We start from the raw sequence: 18,459 nt of genomic DNA, 5'->3' as shown, positions 1-18,459 counted from the left end.
GTAGAAGATGATAAGTGACATTTGCATTTGTTGATGGCTTCTTTATAGTAAATGAATTGCCAGATGGTTAATATTGATATATTCCAGTTGATTTCCTTTGGTTTCTTGGCCAGGATTATAGCACAGATTACTATTGTCTCACACATCTGTTGAGGATGTGTTTCCATTGAACCTCCTCACTCCCAGACGCTTGAATAACTTCCCTGTCGGCCAGTTGTACGTGTATCGCATCACAGCCCGCGTGCGGGACGTTTCCGTAGGCGTTCAGCGCTTTCGGACATGCTGCGTGCGTTTGTTTTTCTCACCGACTGCCCCGTCTGTGCGCTACATGCCCTCTTTTAAACTGAGTAACTAGTAGTGAGGAGCATGACTTAGGGAAGCGTACTTCCCGTTTTAGTGGTTACATGAGCATTTCTCTTGAATGATTGAGTTATGTATCTGCCTGCCCGCAAGACATAAGGGAGCAGAAGTAATGTCATTAGGAAGGACACTCCTCCGAGCGTTTGCATTTTTTGGTGCGGATCCTGAAGCATGCTCCACACCTTTTTTCCCCTGGTGAAGATGTTGCTACTTGAAGGTGCTGGGTAGGTTCTTAGTTGATTGTCACTAGTTACTAGAACCAAAGCACACAGTTTGGTACACACTGTGATGTAGTTAACCTTTTCACACAGTGGCTTTTTGTCCCCATACTTCCCTAAGAGTTTTGGCATATAAGGGAGATTGCTACCCTCCTACCTAGAAACAAGGTGGCATTGTATTTTAGTTTAAAGAAACTGCTGTTTGCTTTTAAAAAAAGAACCTTCTGAAGTCCCTGTCCTTCCTGGATGGAAATCATATGCATTTAAGCTGACTCTGTGTATATAAACAACAGAGGTTTGCATTTAAAGATGTGTGCTGTAGCAGATAAAAATTATATTACAAGATTTTAAGATTTTTTTTAAGGTTTTGTTTGTTTAATCCATATTCAGTCCTTTTTTCCTTGTGATAGAATTATCACAAATATGTTGATAAGATAAATGTAATGTGGAGCTGTGTAGACAGACCTAGCCATGGGATCCTGCTCTACCATGGTGTACCAGCACTACTACTATGCCAGATATTACAATGCTCAGTATATTTCCCAGCAAAGTAGCCAATACAACTAGTCAGTAATGTAATTGTAGTCAGGTAAGTAATGTTAAAGGTGATTAGAGAAAAAAAAAATTATCAAGACTTACTGAGTTATCATAATGTTTTGATGATTTTTAAGGAATGTGTATCCACTTTCATACTTTTTCTGGAGTCATTTCCAACTAAGCTCCATAATGTTATATGCTGAAATGATTTCTGTACTCTCATTGCTGTGACATTTCTCTTAATTGGATGGGCACTCTTTACAGTTTTCATTCTAGTTTTGCTTGAAGGGACAGTGATTGCCCAGTCTTACAGGATAAATTTCATACTGCTAGTTCAGATTGTCTTTGCTGGTGCAAATTCACTTGCTGAGACAAACCCAATCTGAGTGTTTGAAGAAAATAGTTTGTATGGTTTGGTTATTCTTCTTCAATTTAACGCTACAAGTAGTGAGAATCTCAGTGCTGAATTTGCTGCTGTGTTCCTGTTCTTGCCTATTACAAGGTAATAATCATTTTCTTTGTGTGGGTTAGAGGGATGCAATGGAAATGTGTGGAGATTTTTAACTATGCAGCTGATGTTGTTGACTGTCTGTTCTTTGGGAATAGTTTTGATGGCTTAAAGGAGCAAATCCAAAGGAAATATGCTTTCATAGTAAAAGGAGGAAAGGGAGACAGGATATGGATGCTAGGCTGATCAACAAGCCATACTTCCTTCCTTCCTTCCTTCCCAGTGTTAGTTTGGCATACGACATGCAGTAGGATGTCATTTTTCACCTTGGATCTCTTCTGTATTGCTTTTTTAGTTAATACTTTTTAAACTGACGTTTACTGTTGGTTGCCCTAACTACAATAAGAAACAGATTGTGCCAATAGCAAATACTGTAAAAATGCACAAGATTATATAGACCGATCTCTTACAGTCCTAGAGACTACAAATTAAAAACAAAGATGAGGATGAAGGGAGGAAAAGATGGATCATCTGGACCAAGTGATATCAAACTTTACCTACTTTGGGTGTTGTTTTCCTAATTTGTTCTATTTGTGTTATCTGCTGGTTGTTTTCCCTTTTGTATGTGTCTCACACTTATATCTTCTGCTTACTTAAGGTAGTCAGGTACTTCGGTGTTGCTTATCTAAGTTTTACTTCATGTTCTTCAAAGGACCACTAAGTTTAACGGCTACTTAATAAAATCAGAGAAATGACATAGTTTTGTTCTCATTAGATAGTCACCAGCGATCAAATTGTAGATCCTCTTTGCTACTGTGTAATCTGTCTTAGGTTTGTCTTGGTTGGAGGTGAGAGGAACAAGAGGTGTATTAAAGTGCAGGAGACCAGTAAAGAGATTACAGAAGGAGAATGGCGTTGCCTCACCCCTGAAAGAAAATCTTATTAGAGGTTGGCTCACCTTTTGTGAACCAAAGGGTTGATAGTGGCGAAAGGCAGTAAACATTCATGTGGACCTATACAAGAAGAGAAGATCAAAATTAATTTAAAAGTGAGGAGGTCAGCAGAAAATTATTCAATCATGTATGGTGGAAAAGAAGGGTGAAAGCATAAATAAATGCTGGAAAGGATACCCTTGTTGCTAAGCTCTTAAAGATGATGGGTGGCTGTTTGGGAGAGTTGTGTAAAATGTGATAGATCTGCAAAGGTGGTAACTGCTGGAGTACTGAATGATACCTAAATGTTGAACCACACCTCACCCTAGGAGGAAAAGGCACAAATGGATGGGTGAATGTTGGAGTAACCAAACCTGTGACATCTAGGGGGAAAAGTGTCAACCTTGATGTTAAACTTCCTCTTAATAACACATGGGAAAATACCAAGATGACATTATGCTGAGTTACTTCCTCCCATCAATCACAGAGAAAGACTTCTTTCTCTCTGGTTTTCCTGTGAAGTGCTAATTGCTGCCATGTTTTGTCTTCCCAGGAATGTTCTTCACTGGCTATGAAGTATCCTTTTCTGTCCATGGTCTGGTCCATGGTTGTGAACTCATGCAGGGACAGGAGGCCAGCACCCTTTGCCCCATCCTCAGTCAGATTTGAAGAATGAAATGCGGAGGCTGGGCCGTGACTGCAGAGAGATCTCTGAGCTAGCTAGGAAAGGGAATTTCAATCACTAGCTCTCCATCAAAGCAACAGGACAGAGAGGAAACAGCAACTGGCTCAGATGAAAAATTAAAACAAAACACGAGCTTCAGGGCTTGAACACTCAGGTGGTGGGGTACTGCTGCCCCTCTCAGTTTTATTATTGCTAGGTCACAGGATTTGCCTGCAAGGCAAGCAGTATTTATTTCCATAACAGCCTCAGTTTCTGAAGTCAGTGATGAAATGGAAATCTCAGTTTTCACTTAAAAGTTAAGTCTAGCATTTGTAGCGGTTCAAAGAATGTATGAGAACGTGATGTGAATTATACCATAGAGGCTTAGAAAATAGAGAACACATCAGAAAATTCAAAATTCCTTAATTTAGTACTGTTCTTCAATATGAGGTTGTTAACAGTCTTCATTGGTTTTTTGGTGGCTGCCTTAGATTTTCAGCTACTTGGACTGATATTCCTGCAGAGCCAGAATCAGAGGAGTATTCTTCTAAGACTTTAAGTAGAAGTTCCATATAGCCATCTGTATACTTTTTTAAGTAGTCAGTTGAAGAGGTGGGAAGAGAAGGTTTAGTACTCTTTAAATAAGTGTCCAGCATTGTTCAATATATCTTGACTTTACCTGTAAATATTATTGATTTCTATGATCTGTCAATAGGCAGAGTGAGGCAGTGGACACTAAAAACCACCTACTGTGGTTTTTGAATTGTCCCAGGTTGTACATACGTGTGCTGCAAACTTAGCAAAATTGGTAAACTGGTAATGACAATAAGAGATTTGTCAACATTATGGACTGTGGTATTTGTTCCAAGGCAGAATTCTTTTTAAGAGGCTCAGGACTAAGTCATGTCACAGCACGCTCATCCAAGGGGAAGAACGGAGTGCATTTAGTTCTTCTCACACAAAGTGAGCTCACTGTAGATAATGCCACGTTTGAAAGCACGCCGAAAGCAAGAACGTTCAGTTTATTTTTGTAAATCCAGTACGCACTTTGCTTCATGGTGGTGTTAGATGGTGTTACATATCCAGCTGCTGTTTTGACAGCAGAATTTCCATGCACAGCCTGAATCGTTTCTCTTTGTTCTGACTCTTGCTATATTATATTCAGGAGGAAGTGAGGATTTTGTATTCTTTCCTTCTCCCTATATCAATTCTATTGTACCTTGGAAAAAAAAACAAAAGCAAATACTTTTTCTCTTCCTATCCTATCTAAATTATTATTTTTTTCTTTCAAATGCAGATTTTAGCAATGTGCCTGATGTCACGGCCAGCTTGAAAAGAAGCAGTACTGATGGCACCCTGGACCAAGTACCTCACCGGGAAAAGGCTGATCCACCTTTCAGGGTAAGAACGTGTTTGATGTAAAAATCATAATAATTAAAAAGACAGTGTTGGATTAGTGATAACACTCTGTTATTTTGAGGGAAATTTTAATATATGGCACAATTTTGGTAAAAATTCAAATGCATATTTATAGCTTCCCTTAGTATTTTACTAACCTGAGGTCAGTCCAGGATCTAAGGACCAGCTGCTGTATTTCCAACAGCCCTGTGGTAGGAGCAGATGGCAAATAGGTGGAAATTATCTAAGTCGTTTGTATGGGTTACTTCAAGCGAGTTCTTGACAGAACTATAAAGCTGCTGCTGCTTTTTAGCTGTTTCGGTTTGCTTAGTTCTGTTTGCAGATACTTTTGTGACTTGTTAAGATTTTGACCTTTCCGTTAATGATATTAAGAATGCAGTGACATAGCAACACTTACATGTTACTGTATTTTGATGGCACTACAGAGTTTGAGCAGTTTGGGGCTTGAGTGCCCAGTGATTTGTGCAGGCCAATTTGGAGAATCTTTATGTGTATCTGGATACCATTCAGCTTCAGCTGCAGTGATGGATATACAGAATTTCCTTAGATCAGGACTTTGGAGACAGAGGCAGGGACCCCCTAAATTAGTGTCCACTTTTGATAGCATTGCTCATGAAATGACCTTTTTTTTTTTTTTTTTTTTTTTTCCTGTCCTTATTGCTCAAGTCTGCAATAATGTTTTCCTGTGTGTGGCTGTGGTTTTACTTGGCATTGCCTTTTGGCAAACGATTTTTTTTGGTACTTCTGTTGATGAGCTGGTTGTATCTCAAAGCAGATGTGTGATAACACGTTGCACCTTTGGGTTGCAGAAATTAAGTTACAGGTTTTTATGGTCCTGCTTATATGGTCTGCATGTTATTACCATATGCACTAGGTTGTACAAAGTAATCAGCTAAAAGGATGATCAAAGGATAAAGGATAAGGCAGAATGTAAAAACTGTGAAGAAGAAAGAGTGAAGAAGAAATATTGTGCCATACCTACACTGAAGATCCAGTGCTCTTCTACTTTGGGAATTTTTCTGTAATCCCCTTCAGTTCAATATAGTTCAATGTGGTTTCTCCAGTGACTGTGGACCTTTAGCCCTTTAGGGGCTTCCCACAGAGACGGTCTGTATCTGTTATACTCCCACAGAATCTTTGCAGCCAATAAGGAATAAACTGGATTTATAGACTGGATTTGTCTCCTCCAAACACCTTGTTCCTTTGAAGGCGTAATGTGGGTTTCTGTACTGTGCTGTTTTAGGAAAATACGTCATATTCTGTGGTCAAAGCATCCCTCTTCATGAGAAACCAACACAAGATCGGTCCTGGGCTGAGCGCAGGAGGACCTGGCCACCTGAGGTGCACTCCGGTGTTCAGTGAGGATCCGTGGGCATTTCCTTGGGCTCAGGGCACCCGCTCGCCCCTGGGCACGCTGCCTTGAGTGCACTGCAGGGATGTGCACCACTGAGCTCCCAGCTGGCTAGAGGGGAGAGATTTTTGTGTTTTAGCTTAGCTTTAGTAGGAAAAGCAAGGTTTTGTTTGCCAAAGTTATTCCTGGTTGTTTGTCTCAAATACACTAGATGATAGAGAACTGGAGAGAGCATGGTGGTACCTAAGTACACAGAGGAAAAATTAATTTACAGTAGCTATTGCTCTGACACTACTGTAAATTATATGCTGCAATTGTACTCCCAAAAGGGGAAAACATACAGATTTGTTCCCTGGCCTCCCCAGTCTCCAATGTGTCCTATCAGTAGTAATATATTGTGCACAATTTCTTAAAATAACTGCCCATTCCATATTGCAGTACAGTTCTTGGGTTGGCATGCAGGTCTGCTTGTATCATTTTGCCAGAAACTCTCTGAAGCTGTCCTAGTTTTCTATGTGCAAGAGGAAAAGCGGTTTGGCAGTCAGAGGCAGTTAGGCTTGAACTACAGCTGTAAACGAGTCTGCGACAGCTCTACAATTTCTGCAAATGGTTTGTAATTGGTTGCTGTCTTTCTGCTGGAGGGTGCCTATTACTGTCAGAGCTCTTTGTCTGACCCTTTTGATTTCTCCAATAAATGCAGAATTCAAAAAAAAAAATACACAGTAAATTTAGAAAGTGGTGTATACTCTGTGCTCCGGTGATTGGTTATAAAAAGAACTTAAATGATTTCTGTTTTTGTAGCTGTGATTTGGGAGTGCTCACCAGATGAACAATAGCTATTGCTAATAAAAACTAGTTTGAGGAAATTTTGCAGCCTCAAAGAGTATAGCATCTGTTGTGTTGTGAGAGGGGTTTTTTTTTTTTTTTTTTTCTTTTTTCCTTTGCCTTCTGTTTCCTGCATGTGCTAACTTGGTGCCTGCCTGTGGTGGAAGCTCGTGCAGCCACCTCAGCGTTACGCAATGTCACAGGAGTATGGGGGAGAGCAGAGCTGTAGCTACCCTGCTGCGAGGAAGACGTTGGTGGCGCTGAGAGGTCCTGAGCGCAGCTTGGAACAACAGGCAGTTGGGGATTATTTCGGGGGAGAGACAGCTAGAGACGCTCATTTCCCAGTTGACAGCAGCTGTAGATATAATCACTTGGCTCTGAGGGAACAGACTCCTTTGAAGTTTGATTTTTTTTTTTTTTTTTGCCTTATAACATGTAAGTAAAAAAAAAAAAAAACAATCTTAAAGCTTTTGCTGTAATAGTTGCATGTTTGTTTCCTATATTTTTTTTTTCTCATTTGAAATATTTTTGTTGTTGTTTTTCACTCCTATCCTCTTCATTTTATACCGAGTTAAACATCATCTTAATTGTAAGCACACTGAGGTGTTTGAGAAGTGCCTGCTAATTTGAAAAGAATAGGTATTTTGTTTCATGTGTACTACATTTCAGCATGCATTCACTCATTCATTCATCCATTCATTCTTTTTATCGTCCAAGAAATGAATGAATTCAGGATATTTTTGTTTGTCTTTCATTTTAGATCTAACTAATGAATTAGAAGTGTGATAAAGGATTATTTCAGTCCAGAATGGAAACTGTTCCTGAAGTTGTAAAAACAACACATGAACTCCAGGAACGATCCTTTCCAGATGCTCAGCAGTTTTGTCAGGTCCATAGTTTCTGAGACGCCCCGTTTATATCTTTAAAGAAAACCTCCTTTGACTTTTTTTTTTAAACCAGGACAGATGTCATCCTTCCAAAATATTCTGCTTCAATATGTTTTCAAACTGTGTTAAAATATTGTTTACGTGGCAGTGACTTGTAGCCCTTGCAATTGTTATTTCTGCACTACGTGGGTGTGGAAATCTGAGATTGCAATATGCCTGTCAATGCAGTTAGGTTTAACTGAGTTTTAATGATTTTGAGAACTAATTGTCTGTGCTCCTGGTGCTTAGATAAATGCTGATATTGACAGTTGCCAAGAATCAAGCATTACAGAAGCAGAAAGCTGAATACAAAATGGAACTTTTCATTTAGCTACAATTTCTAAATGCAAGCTGTATTAAATACCGGTCAGTATCTTTTCTTCTCTAGTTTCTTCTCTTTTCTTCTTTAGTTTCTTTTGTCAAGAAGTTAAGTATTGCGTTACTAACTTGCTTGTGTTTACTTTGTATTTTCAGTATTATTACAGCGCAGAGATGAATTTTTACTGTATAATTCAATTCTGTTCTAAGGGTTTCTCATAATACTGCTGTGATTTGACTTTCAGCTGCTCTAAATCTTTTGAGTATCATCAGAGATCAGTATTTCCCAAATGAAATTAAATTTGAACAGAAGAAAAGAAGGATGTTCATATAAATGCATCTGTGTGAAAGGGAAGACACATTTTCATTATGAATATTTTACAGATTATAACAAAACAAATACAGTAAGCTACTAATGTTTGAAATAATGTTACTGTATATTCTCAGGCATATCATACAGTTCTTTATGAAAAGATACAGTTTCACATGATTAAGAAATCCCCCCCAAAATAGCTATTTTGATGCTTTAATCATGGTAAAAATAGTCAATGAGTGCAGAATGGTTTTATGTTGAAATCTTCGAAAATTAGCATTGCAGATGCAAAAACAGAAGCTCATGTGAGGAGAAAATTTGAATGGCGACAAGATTTTTGCTTTCTGCATAATGCCCGACAAGTTTAACTTGATAAAGTTTAGAAGTGGTATGTACCATTCAAAAGGAAAAAAAATGATACTACAAATACATTGGGTATGAGAGACTCTTAGAAATTGCCTTCTCTTTGCTAAGGCTTCTGGATACAGTTAATCTGCGCTCAGAGCAGATTATTGGTCATATTCTAGTGTCTGCATTAGTACAAGTCTATCTCCATTGCCTCCAGAAAAAAAAAAAAAAAAGATAATAGTCCACACATAGCAGAGGGTGAAAAATAACTTTCCTTTTTTAGAGCAGCATTTTTAATGCTATGAACAGAAATGCTGGTTAAAAATCATTGAATGCCTTTTCTGATAATGGGCTGATTCAGATTATTTTAGCTTGCCCCTTCTCTACTCTATTCTACCGGTTTTCACATTCTCCTGATTGGGTGAGGAAATGAATAACCTGACACAAGTATTGTCAGCAGAACGCCTAGCACCTTTTGCAAGGAGAAACTGGCATTTCCTAATAGGGTGGAGTATTTCCATCAAAAATACCATTTTTTTCATAGAGGAGGTATGGGTCAGTGTATTGACCCAACTGGAAATGTCCATGCTTTTATTCTATAGGTCTAGAGATAGTTAAAGCAGAAAAAGAAAAATTGCATATACTTCTGCATTTCAGAAGTCTACTTTTGGACACGCTAGTGGCCTGGGTAGTGTCATATCCTCCTTTCCGTGTTTTTGAAGCTGTCTTATTATGATGCCAGTTTTGGACAGCCCATTATTTCCCAGGGGACCTTTGCAGGTGTAATGAGAGGTGGATGAGTTTATGAATGCTACATGCCAGGGAGCATAGTGAGAAATTTGATTTTGGCCTCCCCATGTCCCCTTATTTTTCTGGGCTAGGAATACAGTCTTGCTAGCCATTCTTAAGATGCCAACTGTGGAAATATTCCTAATCTGGATAACTGATGACTTTTTTTTTTTCTCTTCTAACCCATCTGAAATGCCTGCATGATTGAACGTCTGATTTGCACTTTGCCTGAGCTGTGTAATCTTTAGAGGCAGAGGCTGGGTCAGAAGGCAAAGCCTGCCCTCCACCACTGCGCCACCAACCACCTCCACCATGAGCTGCTGGGAGCACTGCTTTCCACAGCTGCAAAACAGAATTTCAAAAGGGATATCTTGGTGTTATGTGTTGGTTGATTTCACAATAGGCATTTCTGTAATGAAAATCAGCTAATATTTTGAACAATTTTTACATATATGTTTTTGGCTTCTTGAATACACAGCATAACCCTGTACTGGAGGGATGCTCTTCAGAAGTTGAAGAAACTCATGTTTTCTCTTCAAACTGGCTAAAACTTATGCCGAAACTCTTTCATTAGGAAGCCCTTTGAAGCTACAGACATTAATTCTCATCTAGGCGAAGTAATTTTTAAAAAAAATCCTAAGGTACCTATGTGTTGGGCTGAACTCAAACCTGAATGAAAGAATGTGCCTTCCATTGTGAGTCCAGCTGAATACTCAATTATTATAGAAAAGAATGCATTTTGGGTTCTTTTAGGAGGGAGAAAAGGGGCAAAAAGGTTTTTTTTTTGTGGAATAGTGAATGTCAAAGCAGTTGATAATCAGTGCTCATGTACTCTAATCTTAGAAGATTATTTAATGTTTCTGAAAAATAGGAATGTTATTTTATTTTTCAGAAGAAAGCAAATGAGCAGTAGGAATGATATGCTTCTCTAATTCATTCCCTAGAAAAGAGTGTATAAACATGTGATCTGGAAGAAGTTCTGTGGAATAGTCTGGGATACCATTATCCTAGGTGCAAGCAACAGTCTTCTGTTGGCACCATTCAGTGGATGTAGTTCCATGTATTCTGTTGTTTCACTTTTCCGGTAGATCATTTATTTATTTTAATCTGGTGAAGGCACTCATTCAACAGAACAGAGATAGAGATCATCACTCTAAAAGAGTACATATAAGCAGTGGGAGACTGTCTTTTAATTTGAACTTTTGCAATGGGTAAATGTCAAGAAGTGCTTTTTGCTCTTCCCTCAACAAACTCAAATTTTCCCAGTATGATTTTTGGATGGGAAGGTTAAAATTTCCTGAGTTATAAGGAAGATCTGCAGTATAAGGTGCATAAAAACTCAAAACTGACAAGTACAAAGTGTGTTTTGATCGCATTTAGGTTGTTGTGGCTGTGTACATATGTTCAGCATGTCTGGTGGTTTTTAGAGACGTATTTCTATTTGGCATAAATGGCATACTTTCTTGCTAGTCAGCTAGTGATTCCTACCCCTAAAACATCCGTAAAGAACATTAATCTTTAAAGAAATGTGATGGGTGGCAAGGAAGTGTATGGGGGAGTGATTTTGTTAAGCAAAATTTGTAAATATCTTGGAAAGCAAATGCTATTACTGATCATGTGGATGCTAATTGTTGAGTTGAATTGAAAGAAAACCAAGCAGAATGAGCAGAACTGTGACAGAGACAGAGATCCCTCTGAGGAAAGTAAAATAGGAAGAGAAAAGACTGGTTTGCCCAGATGACCCTAAACCTATTTTATGCATGGAGGCAATCCAATTAAATAATGATCATGGTGATAGCTTCTTATTAGCTCTCTTTTGCCGTGCCCAGGCAGTTCACACTTGCACAGCATGTCATTAATTGCAAGAGAACTGTCTGCCTGAAGGTTTACTCACCATCCATAGGACATTAAGGATATTTTCTCTATTTTAATCTTGAAAACTTCTCTTTAGCAGTTGATGAGACCCAAAAGCTTGGGGAGTAGTTAGCAATTAACATCTTTGTTCTGCTGTGTGTAGGAAAGGGATTTAAGTGATGAACTCCACTTAACTCCAAGCCCTCCCTACTTCTCTGCAATTCAAGTGTTGTTTCATTCCAGATATAGGATGCGTTCAGGGAGTATAAGAGCTAATGCAGGAAATAGCACGTTCATCAGCAGTGGTTTTCCTTGAGTCTGTTGTGCCTGGGAGGTACAATTTTGCATTGAAAGTGTGGAATAGCCCATTGGGGAGTTCATTTTTGTGCGACCCTTGAAGACAGTCCAGTGTGAGGGAAGTCAAACTCCTACTGTTGGCTCCAGCAGTAGGGAGCTGCAGGAAACTCTACTGGTGCTGCCAGCATGCGTGTTTTGAGCCGCACTGATCAATGATATGAGCACACCTTTAGCCTGTTAGAAGTCTATAGGAGTTTTGCTAATTCCTTTAGGTTCCTGGCTTTTATTCCATTTTGCAGAGGAAACAGCAGAATTGATGCACATGGTTACAGAAAGCTTGCTATAAAATTATCAATAAACATTTCCTAATCCAAGACTTGGATCTTACACTGTTGCATTGATAACGCATTTCTTAAAACATATCAGAACCTGTGTATTAATGGTCTAAAGTTCAAATACAGCTATTGCTGATCTTGGCTAACAATATGAGCTTTGTAGCTATGAAATAGAAAGTATAAAGAAATGCTACCTCTGGAATGAAGCCTGTAGCTGGACCCAAGCTCAGGTCCAGAGGGATTGCTACATATGTCATATCAGAGACACAGGAGAGGAAAGAGGTAATGCAATAGCTGTCTGCAGTTCTTACATGCGGAGGTGCAAACTTGTGTCGTGCCATGTTGTGCAACGACAACTGCAACCCAACTGCATTGAGATGCTGGGTTTTTTTGGGCCACGGTGGTATTTGTTGTGAAGGAAACATCCCCTCAGAAGTACTGTGACAGTTCACCAATGGAGAAAGGGGCAGAATAAGGAGAAAAAGTTCTGTTGTGTCATTGCTTGCAAGTGAAGGAAGTCGTTGAGGGCTGAATTACAAAACAGCTTTATTTTTGTGCTCTTCTGGGAAAAAAAAAATCTGTGTGGCTTACTTGCAGGTGAAGAGAAAAGCCTGTGATAGGAGTACTGCTTCCCCGCAGTAAGATGTTGTTAGCATCATCCCTGGAGATGCTTGTAACCTCCCTGGCGAAGAACAGGAAGCTGCAGCAGAGTCTGTCACCTTAGGCCTCCAAAGGCAACCCGCAGTGCAGGATGTCACGGCAGCATTTCCAACGGAAATCAAAGGCAGGGATATCTAATCGCGCTTCTGACAGGCTTGAGGAAGTGGATAACCTCTTTGCCAGCTGTATATTATTTATTTTGCTTAAGACTGAGATACTATTCACTTAGAGTGGCTGCAGGAACACACACATTTGGCCTTGCAGTGCAGAAAGATTTAAGCTCGTGCCTAGGCCTGTGATGTGCCCAGCAGCTACAGCAACGCTGCCCCCACAAGGTCACTGTGCACGGCGGGAACTTGCAGTAGAGGATCCCAGACAAAAACTGTGTCCTGAGTTTCCTCATACGCTGATTAGGCTTTGATCCCTGTTTCATGTGATTAGGAACATAAATGGCCAAAGGTGCGATGCCAAAAGTGCAAAAATCTGCAGGCAAGCAGATACTGCAGCCTGGACTTAGACCGTTATTCACATCATAATTATTCTATCAAAACAGCAAGAAAAAGCCAAGAGAAAGGTTGGTGTGGATTCCATTGGGTCTTTGTATTTACAGTGTGATAAGTGCATATTTTAGCATTTAAATTGTATCATGTTATTAATAGGAAAAGATAAGGGTTAACCTCTCCAACTCTAACGAATGCTCATTGCCAAAATATGCTGTGAAGGATGAATGCAACTGGAAAGATTAATGTCTCAGTTGCCATAGTTTCTAACTCAGCATTCAGGAAAAGTTTTGCATTCAGCATAAAACTCTTTGGGTGAGAATGCTAAAAACAGTATTTTAGGCTACAAAAATTTAAAAATTAAGTAAGGTTTCATTTTGTTTAAACGTTCAGAATGATAACTCTGTTTTTTAGTGTTGTAGTTAAAGTAGATGTTTTCACTGTGGCAAATTATTTTTTGAAAATAACATTTGAAGACATAAAGCATGTTATTAGTATAATAAGCTTAATAGAAAAGCATTCGGAAAAATTTGAATAATCCACTCACGTATATAAAAAATAAGATAGACTCCTCAAATTAACCCAGAAATCTGGAGACAGGGTTAAGCATAAATTTCTAATGCCTAGAGACCACTCGTATAACAGAGCTCACTTCGGACAGGCTGAGCCTGTGCGTGTTGTACCTGCATGTGCAGGCTCACACTTACATATTCGTGCATCCTCTGTACACAAACTCTGCTCCTCTTTCATTCGTCGTCCAGACCGATGTTATAAATTAGCTCGTGAGTGCCCAAAGCCACTCAAAGGCAAACCACCGTTTCCTTTGATTCAAGTTACATACCAACAGAGCAAATTTAGCCTTTTGCCTTCGTGCATGAAGGGCCACCGCCGGATGGGAAGCAAACTCTCTCAGATAAGCCCACCTAGACACATCGGAACAATAGCGGGAAGCCTGTAGCACGAAGGATGTTGCTGTTATGGTGACTATCAAGCCCAGTGCCACTAAAATGGAAAGATGAAAAACAGATGGCTCTACAGGGAAAAGTGTGTTACTTGGAGCACACGGGAGCAAACAACAAAAGCATGCCATTTTTTCCAGTCATTGTAAAAGCATTTCAAGGTGATCAATTATTTTAGATGTACATTTTACTTAGGAGATCTATCCTTGAGGAGGACTCTACTGTTGTGCACGTCTAAAGAAAAAGAAATACTGAAGAAATGTTTGGTTTGCTTTAGTTGTTTTTTTTTTCTTCTTCTTTTTGTTTTCTTTTCTTTCTAGATTTATCCGAGCAACTCGGTAAGAGTCGGAAGTATTACTAAACATTGTGGTCTTTCCCTAATGAATACACAATTAAAAAAACCTAATTGGTAACATCTTTCAGCTGACGTATGGTTAGCTAATAACTCAAGCTTAATTAGCAAATCTGGGGTAGAGTAACTTCCTAATATGGAATTAAAATGCCTGTGATTGTTTTTCATCAGGATTGACGATGCTGCTTGGACCAACATTTTAGCAGCCTTTTTTCCGGTCCCAGTGCATGAGCGATGCTTTTAATACACAGCTATTAAAACAGTGGAGCTTGAAGTTGCTGTGACTCATGCTGATGGAAAATGCAGAAGCAGGACCTTTTTGGCCTGTACATTTGTACTCTAATAAACATGGAGCTGATGGCTTATGGGATTTTTCAAGTGCATGTGCTGTCTTTTAAATGTTTTACTTTTAGAGACTATTTCTTTTTATTTTCAGTCTTGGTCTGTGGGTGCCTAGGGTCTGCTAGACTAGTCTACCAGCTAAACAGCAGGTTCCTACTACTTTTATGCCTTCTACCTGCGTTCTCAGTGGCCTGTTATTTCAGGGATCCAGGGTTGTCGTTGATCTGCTAGATTGCTGCTTAGCATCTGAGCTTTATGGTTTGGCAATTGCTGAGCTGTCAGGCTGCACTAATGATTTGTAAAGAGATGGATGGAAGTTTAATTGCAGTAATTAAAGGAGAGGGCTACATTATTTCCTTACTTATAGGAAGATGAATATCCTTGAAACCTGTGGAAGTAGCCCATGTATCCAAAGGCAGTGCTTGGTATATCGTTTGGGTTCAAGGAAAGGATTGGCAAGTTTTAGAATGGTATTGCTGATGGAAAGGGCAGTGTTAATGAAGCCTTATACCTCAACATCACTGCACTCTAAAAGCACTAAAAGAGAGGGAACGTGGGGGTTATTACATTTATTATTCCTCTGATGCAGCTCTTGCTTTACTAATGAATTGCTTATCAGTGTTCTAACCCTGCAGCTCTATGGTGTAATGTCCTGTAATGTTTTATTTAAAGATTTTTTTTTTTGAACAATGTATTTGTAGATGTGCTGTATTTGTGTAAATGTGTCAGCATGGGGACTGGAACTTTCAAGCTTGAATTTATTAATGAGCGCAGTTTAAATTTCTTTTTATTGATGTAATTGCAAATGGAAAGTTCAAACAAAGGACGAGCACAATTATGTAAACAAAGCATCCAGAGAGCTGCCTGTTTGTTTTCCATTTTATCGCTCTAAATGCATTTGTGCGCCACAGCATTAAGTGGTGAATATCCTTGACGGAGCATCCGTAGCACTGATAATTCGCGTTGACCTTCAGGGCAGTCAGCACCCTCTAGATATTTTTAGGTATTTGGCTAATTTTCTCAAAGCACCTGACGTTTTGTTTATGCAGTGAATTTCACGGGCACTGAGGAAGGTGCATTTCTGGGGAGGTTTGCTCTTTAAAACCCACGTTCTCTTGCTGTAGCTACGTTTTTGTCATGCATTGGCTTACCTTAAGCTATTTTTAAAAATACCTTCTCACCTGGCATTTTTTCATTGCATTTATAGTAATAAAAGGAGGCATTTTCTCCTGCCTGTGCTCCCATAGCCCAGTTAAACTGAGACGTTGACAGTGTCTTAGATTTTCAGGAGATATTCAAAATACCTCCTGCCTCTGCACGCCGGTGCGCCCCAGCCGAGCGTGGAGCGAGGTGTGTGAGGGCGAGACCTGCTTCCCCGGGACAGCCTGTGGAGGGGCCTTTACCGTTGGCGGAGTTTGCACCTGCAAGCCGCGATGCCGGCCTTCAGGAGGAGCAAAACCAGAGCAAGGAGCTTAGCGCTGGCGCGCAAAACGCAGCAGCAGGCAGCGGCCGCCTGCGGCTCGCTGCACAGGATGCTCTCCGTGGTGAGCTGGGCCTAGCGCGCCGGGGGGTGGTTCAACTAGGGTGGCTGAGGGGTGCAAACGTGACGGGCTCTTGGCGCTTGATAAATAGGCACCATTGCGGCGTGGTAATGAAATAGTCGGGTTCTGGTAACATGAGCTCAGTGGATGACTTTACACCAGCATTGGAAAAGGTGTGGGCTTTTTTGAGGTTTGGGATGGGGAGGAAAGGTGGTTCGCGGTTTGCGGTGGGCTGCTCTCTGTGAGCAAACACACTCTGTGGTCAGGGAAAGGGCCAAGGGTGGTCTAGATCCTGGCGAGAAGTATGAATGGTTTTAACAAAGATTCTTCAGTAAAAATTGGAAGTAGCTGCAGCATCAGTGTTTTACCTCTTCTATCTGACAAACAATTCAGGATTGTGAAAAAAGGGTGGAGAAAATTAAGGCTACAGTCAGTGAACTGTTTGGGGAACATAAGAAGGCTGTAAGTGACTAAGTTGTGATGTAGCAGTAGAGTAGGAATCAACTTTCTGTGTAAAGACTGACTATATTGGGGCAAAGAGAGGGTGAAGGAGAGAATGACAACACTTTGATAAGATTAGGCTTTGGGCAAAGTGTGCTTTAATGTTGCCCAACAGAAGTCTCCTTTATTTGCTTTGGGCTGTCAAGAGTTACTCACATTATTTACTTTTTTAAGCTCTTTTTGCTCATTTTTTCATTTCTTATTTAGAATTTAACCTTCCATGGTGGAAAATGATTTCTGTTTGCCTTTGACTTTGATATGCATTGGATTAGGTGGGTAGTTGATTTTCAGAGAAATTGAGCACAGCAGCTATGCTTTCACCAGGACCTGCTGGTCCATGCAACATGGTTCATGCAGCTCCTTGAGCCCAGCTCCAGTTTGCCGGACTAGGTCTATAAGCAGGTGTTTCAGTTAACCGCCTAAGTCACCAGAGGTTCCTTCTGTATGGTCAAGGAGAAAGATAGTTACATCTCTAGGAAGAGAGAGAGTGAAGATTTTCCTACATAAAATTTAGATTAATAGGTTGGATTAAGTTAGTTGGGTTGCATCTGAGTTGTTTTACAGAGCCAAGTGTTCAATTTTCTTTCAGATCTTGATCTCCTTGGTCAGGAAGGAGTTATTAGCTCCTCAAGCTGTCATCTTATTGAACTTTTAATTCATCAAATGAATTTTGTTACCGGAACACAACAGACTTCATTACTAATGTAAATGAACATTTTTCATTTACAAAAGGCAGAACAAAGAATTATGATGTTTCCTTTAAAGAAGAAGAAATAGCAGAAGGTTTAGGAGGGAAAAAAAATCTCTAATGGGAGTATTTTTTTACTGAAAGAAAATTTTGTCCTTAGCTCTTCTCGTATTGTCTGATATGACTCTTCTGTTAGAGCTGGTAGGGCTGCTCTTCATAATGTGCCATAATTATGGTACCATAGAAGGGTTGTTTCTCCATTGCTAAGCATAAATAGTTTTATGGATACAAGCCAGGTTGTGAATTTGCATTTTAAATAAATTAGCAATATTTAGCAATGTTTTAGCAATATTTTAAACATTGTAATTGAAGTCATGCAAGAAACACAGCTAAGCAAAACAGATCCTAAAATTTTCAGCCGTGTTCAGTTTTGTGTTCTCAGTGGTTTTGAAGTAAAACTAGATTTTCATCTTTAAAAAAAAAAAAAAAAAAAAAGACTGAAAGAATGAAAAAAGGAGGGGCTCAGTCAAGTGACCAAAAGGTAGGTCCAGTGATGACAGAGTTTCTAGTATTTTTACTTCTGTTGCCTGAGGCTCAGTATTTCTCAAATAGCTATGGTGAAAATCCCACATGGTAGTTTTCAGTAAAAAGGAGTTGACCTTTTTCAGTCTGAATAAACAATTTAGCAGTGCATGTGCTTTATCACTAGTACAGACCTCAGAATTTTATGGACTTTTTTGAGTGGTCCTTAGGGAAGCTAAGACCTGCAACTTCCTAGTTCAACTTTCTATTGGTTTCAGTATATTTCCCAGACTGAAGAGGAGAGCAGGAGGTCCATAGAGTGACAGAAATACACGCACAGAGGCATGGCTGCTAGACCTGCCTTTGTTCAGGAGAGAACTGCTTTCTCATACAAAAGAAAAATGATGGACATCTCAAAAGGCTTTCCTTTTTCACAGTGTGAGAGATGCAAAAAGGTCTC

General features: G+C 39.7%; 1 protein-coding gene across 1 annotated transcript in view; it reads left to right on the top strand.

The window, feature by feature from the left end:
• The window catches only part of TIAM2 (TIAM Rac1 associated GEF 2), a 90,151-nt gene that overhangs the window by 53,407 nt on the left and 18,285 nt on the right, over positions 1 to 18,459 (top strand). Inside the window, exon 14 of the mRNA XM_088519601.1 lies at positions 4,457 to 4,560. Coding sequence (XP_088375727.1) covers positions 4,457 to 4,560 — 104 coding nt within the window. The remainder of the gene's footprint in view (positions 1 to 4,456; positions 4,561 to 18,459) is intronic.

Source organism: Tinamus guttatus, unplaced genomic scaffold (assembly GCF_059628265.1).
Source record: "Tinamus guttatus ecotype Peru unplaced genomic scaffold, ASM5962826v1 Tinamus_guttatus_pri_ptg000063l, whole genome shotgun sequence".
In the NCBI taxonomy this organism is placed as follows: domain Eukaryota; kingdom Metazoa; phylum Chordata; class Aves; order Tinamiformes; family Tinamidae; genus Tinamus; species Tinamus guttatus.
The sequence above is the reverse complement of the archived record's forward strand: the minus strand, read 5'-3'. Positions and strand labels throughout refer to the sequence as shown.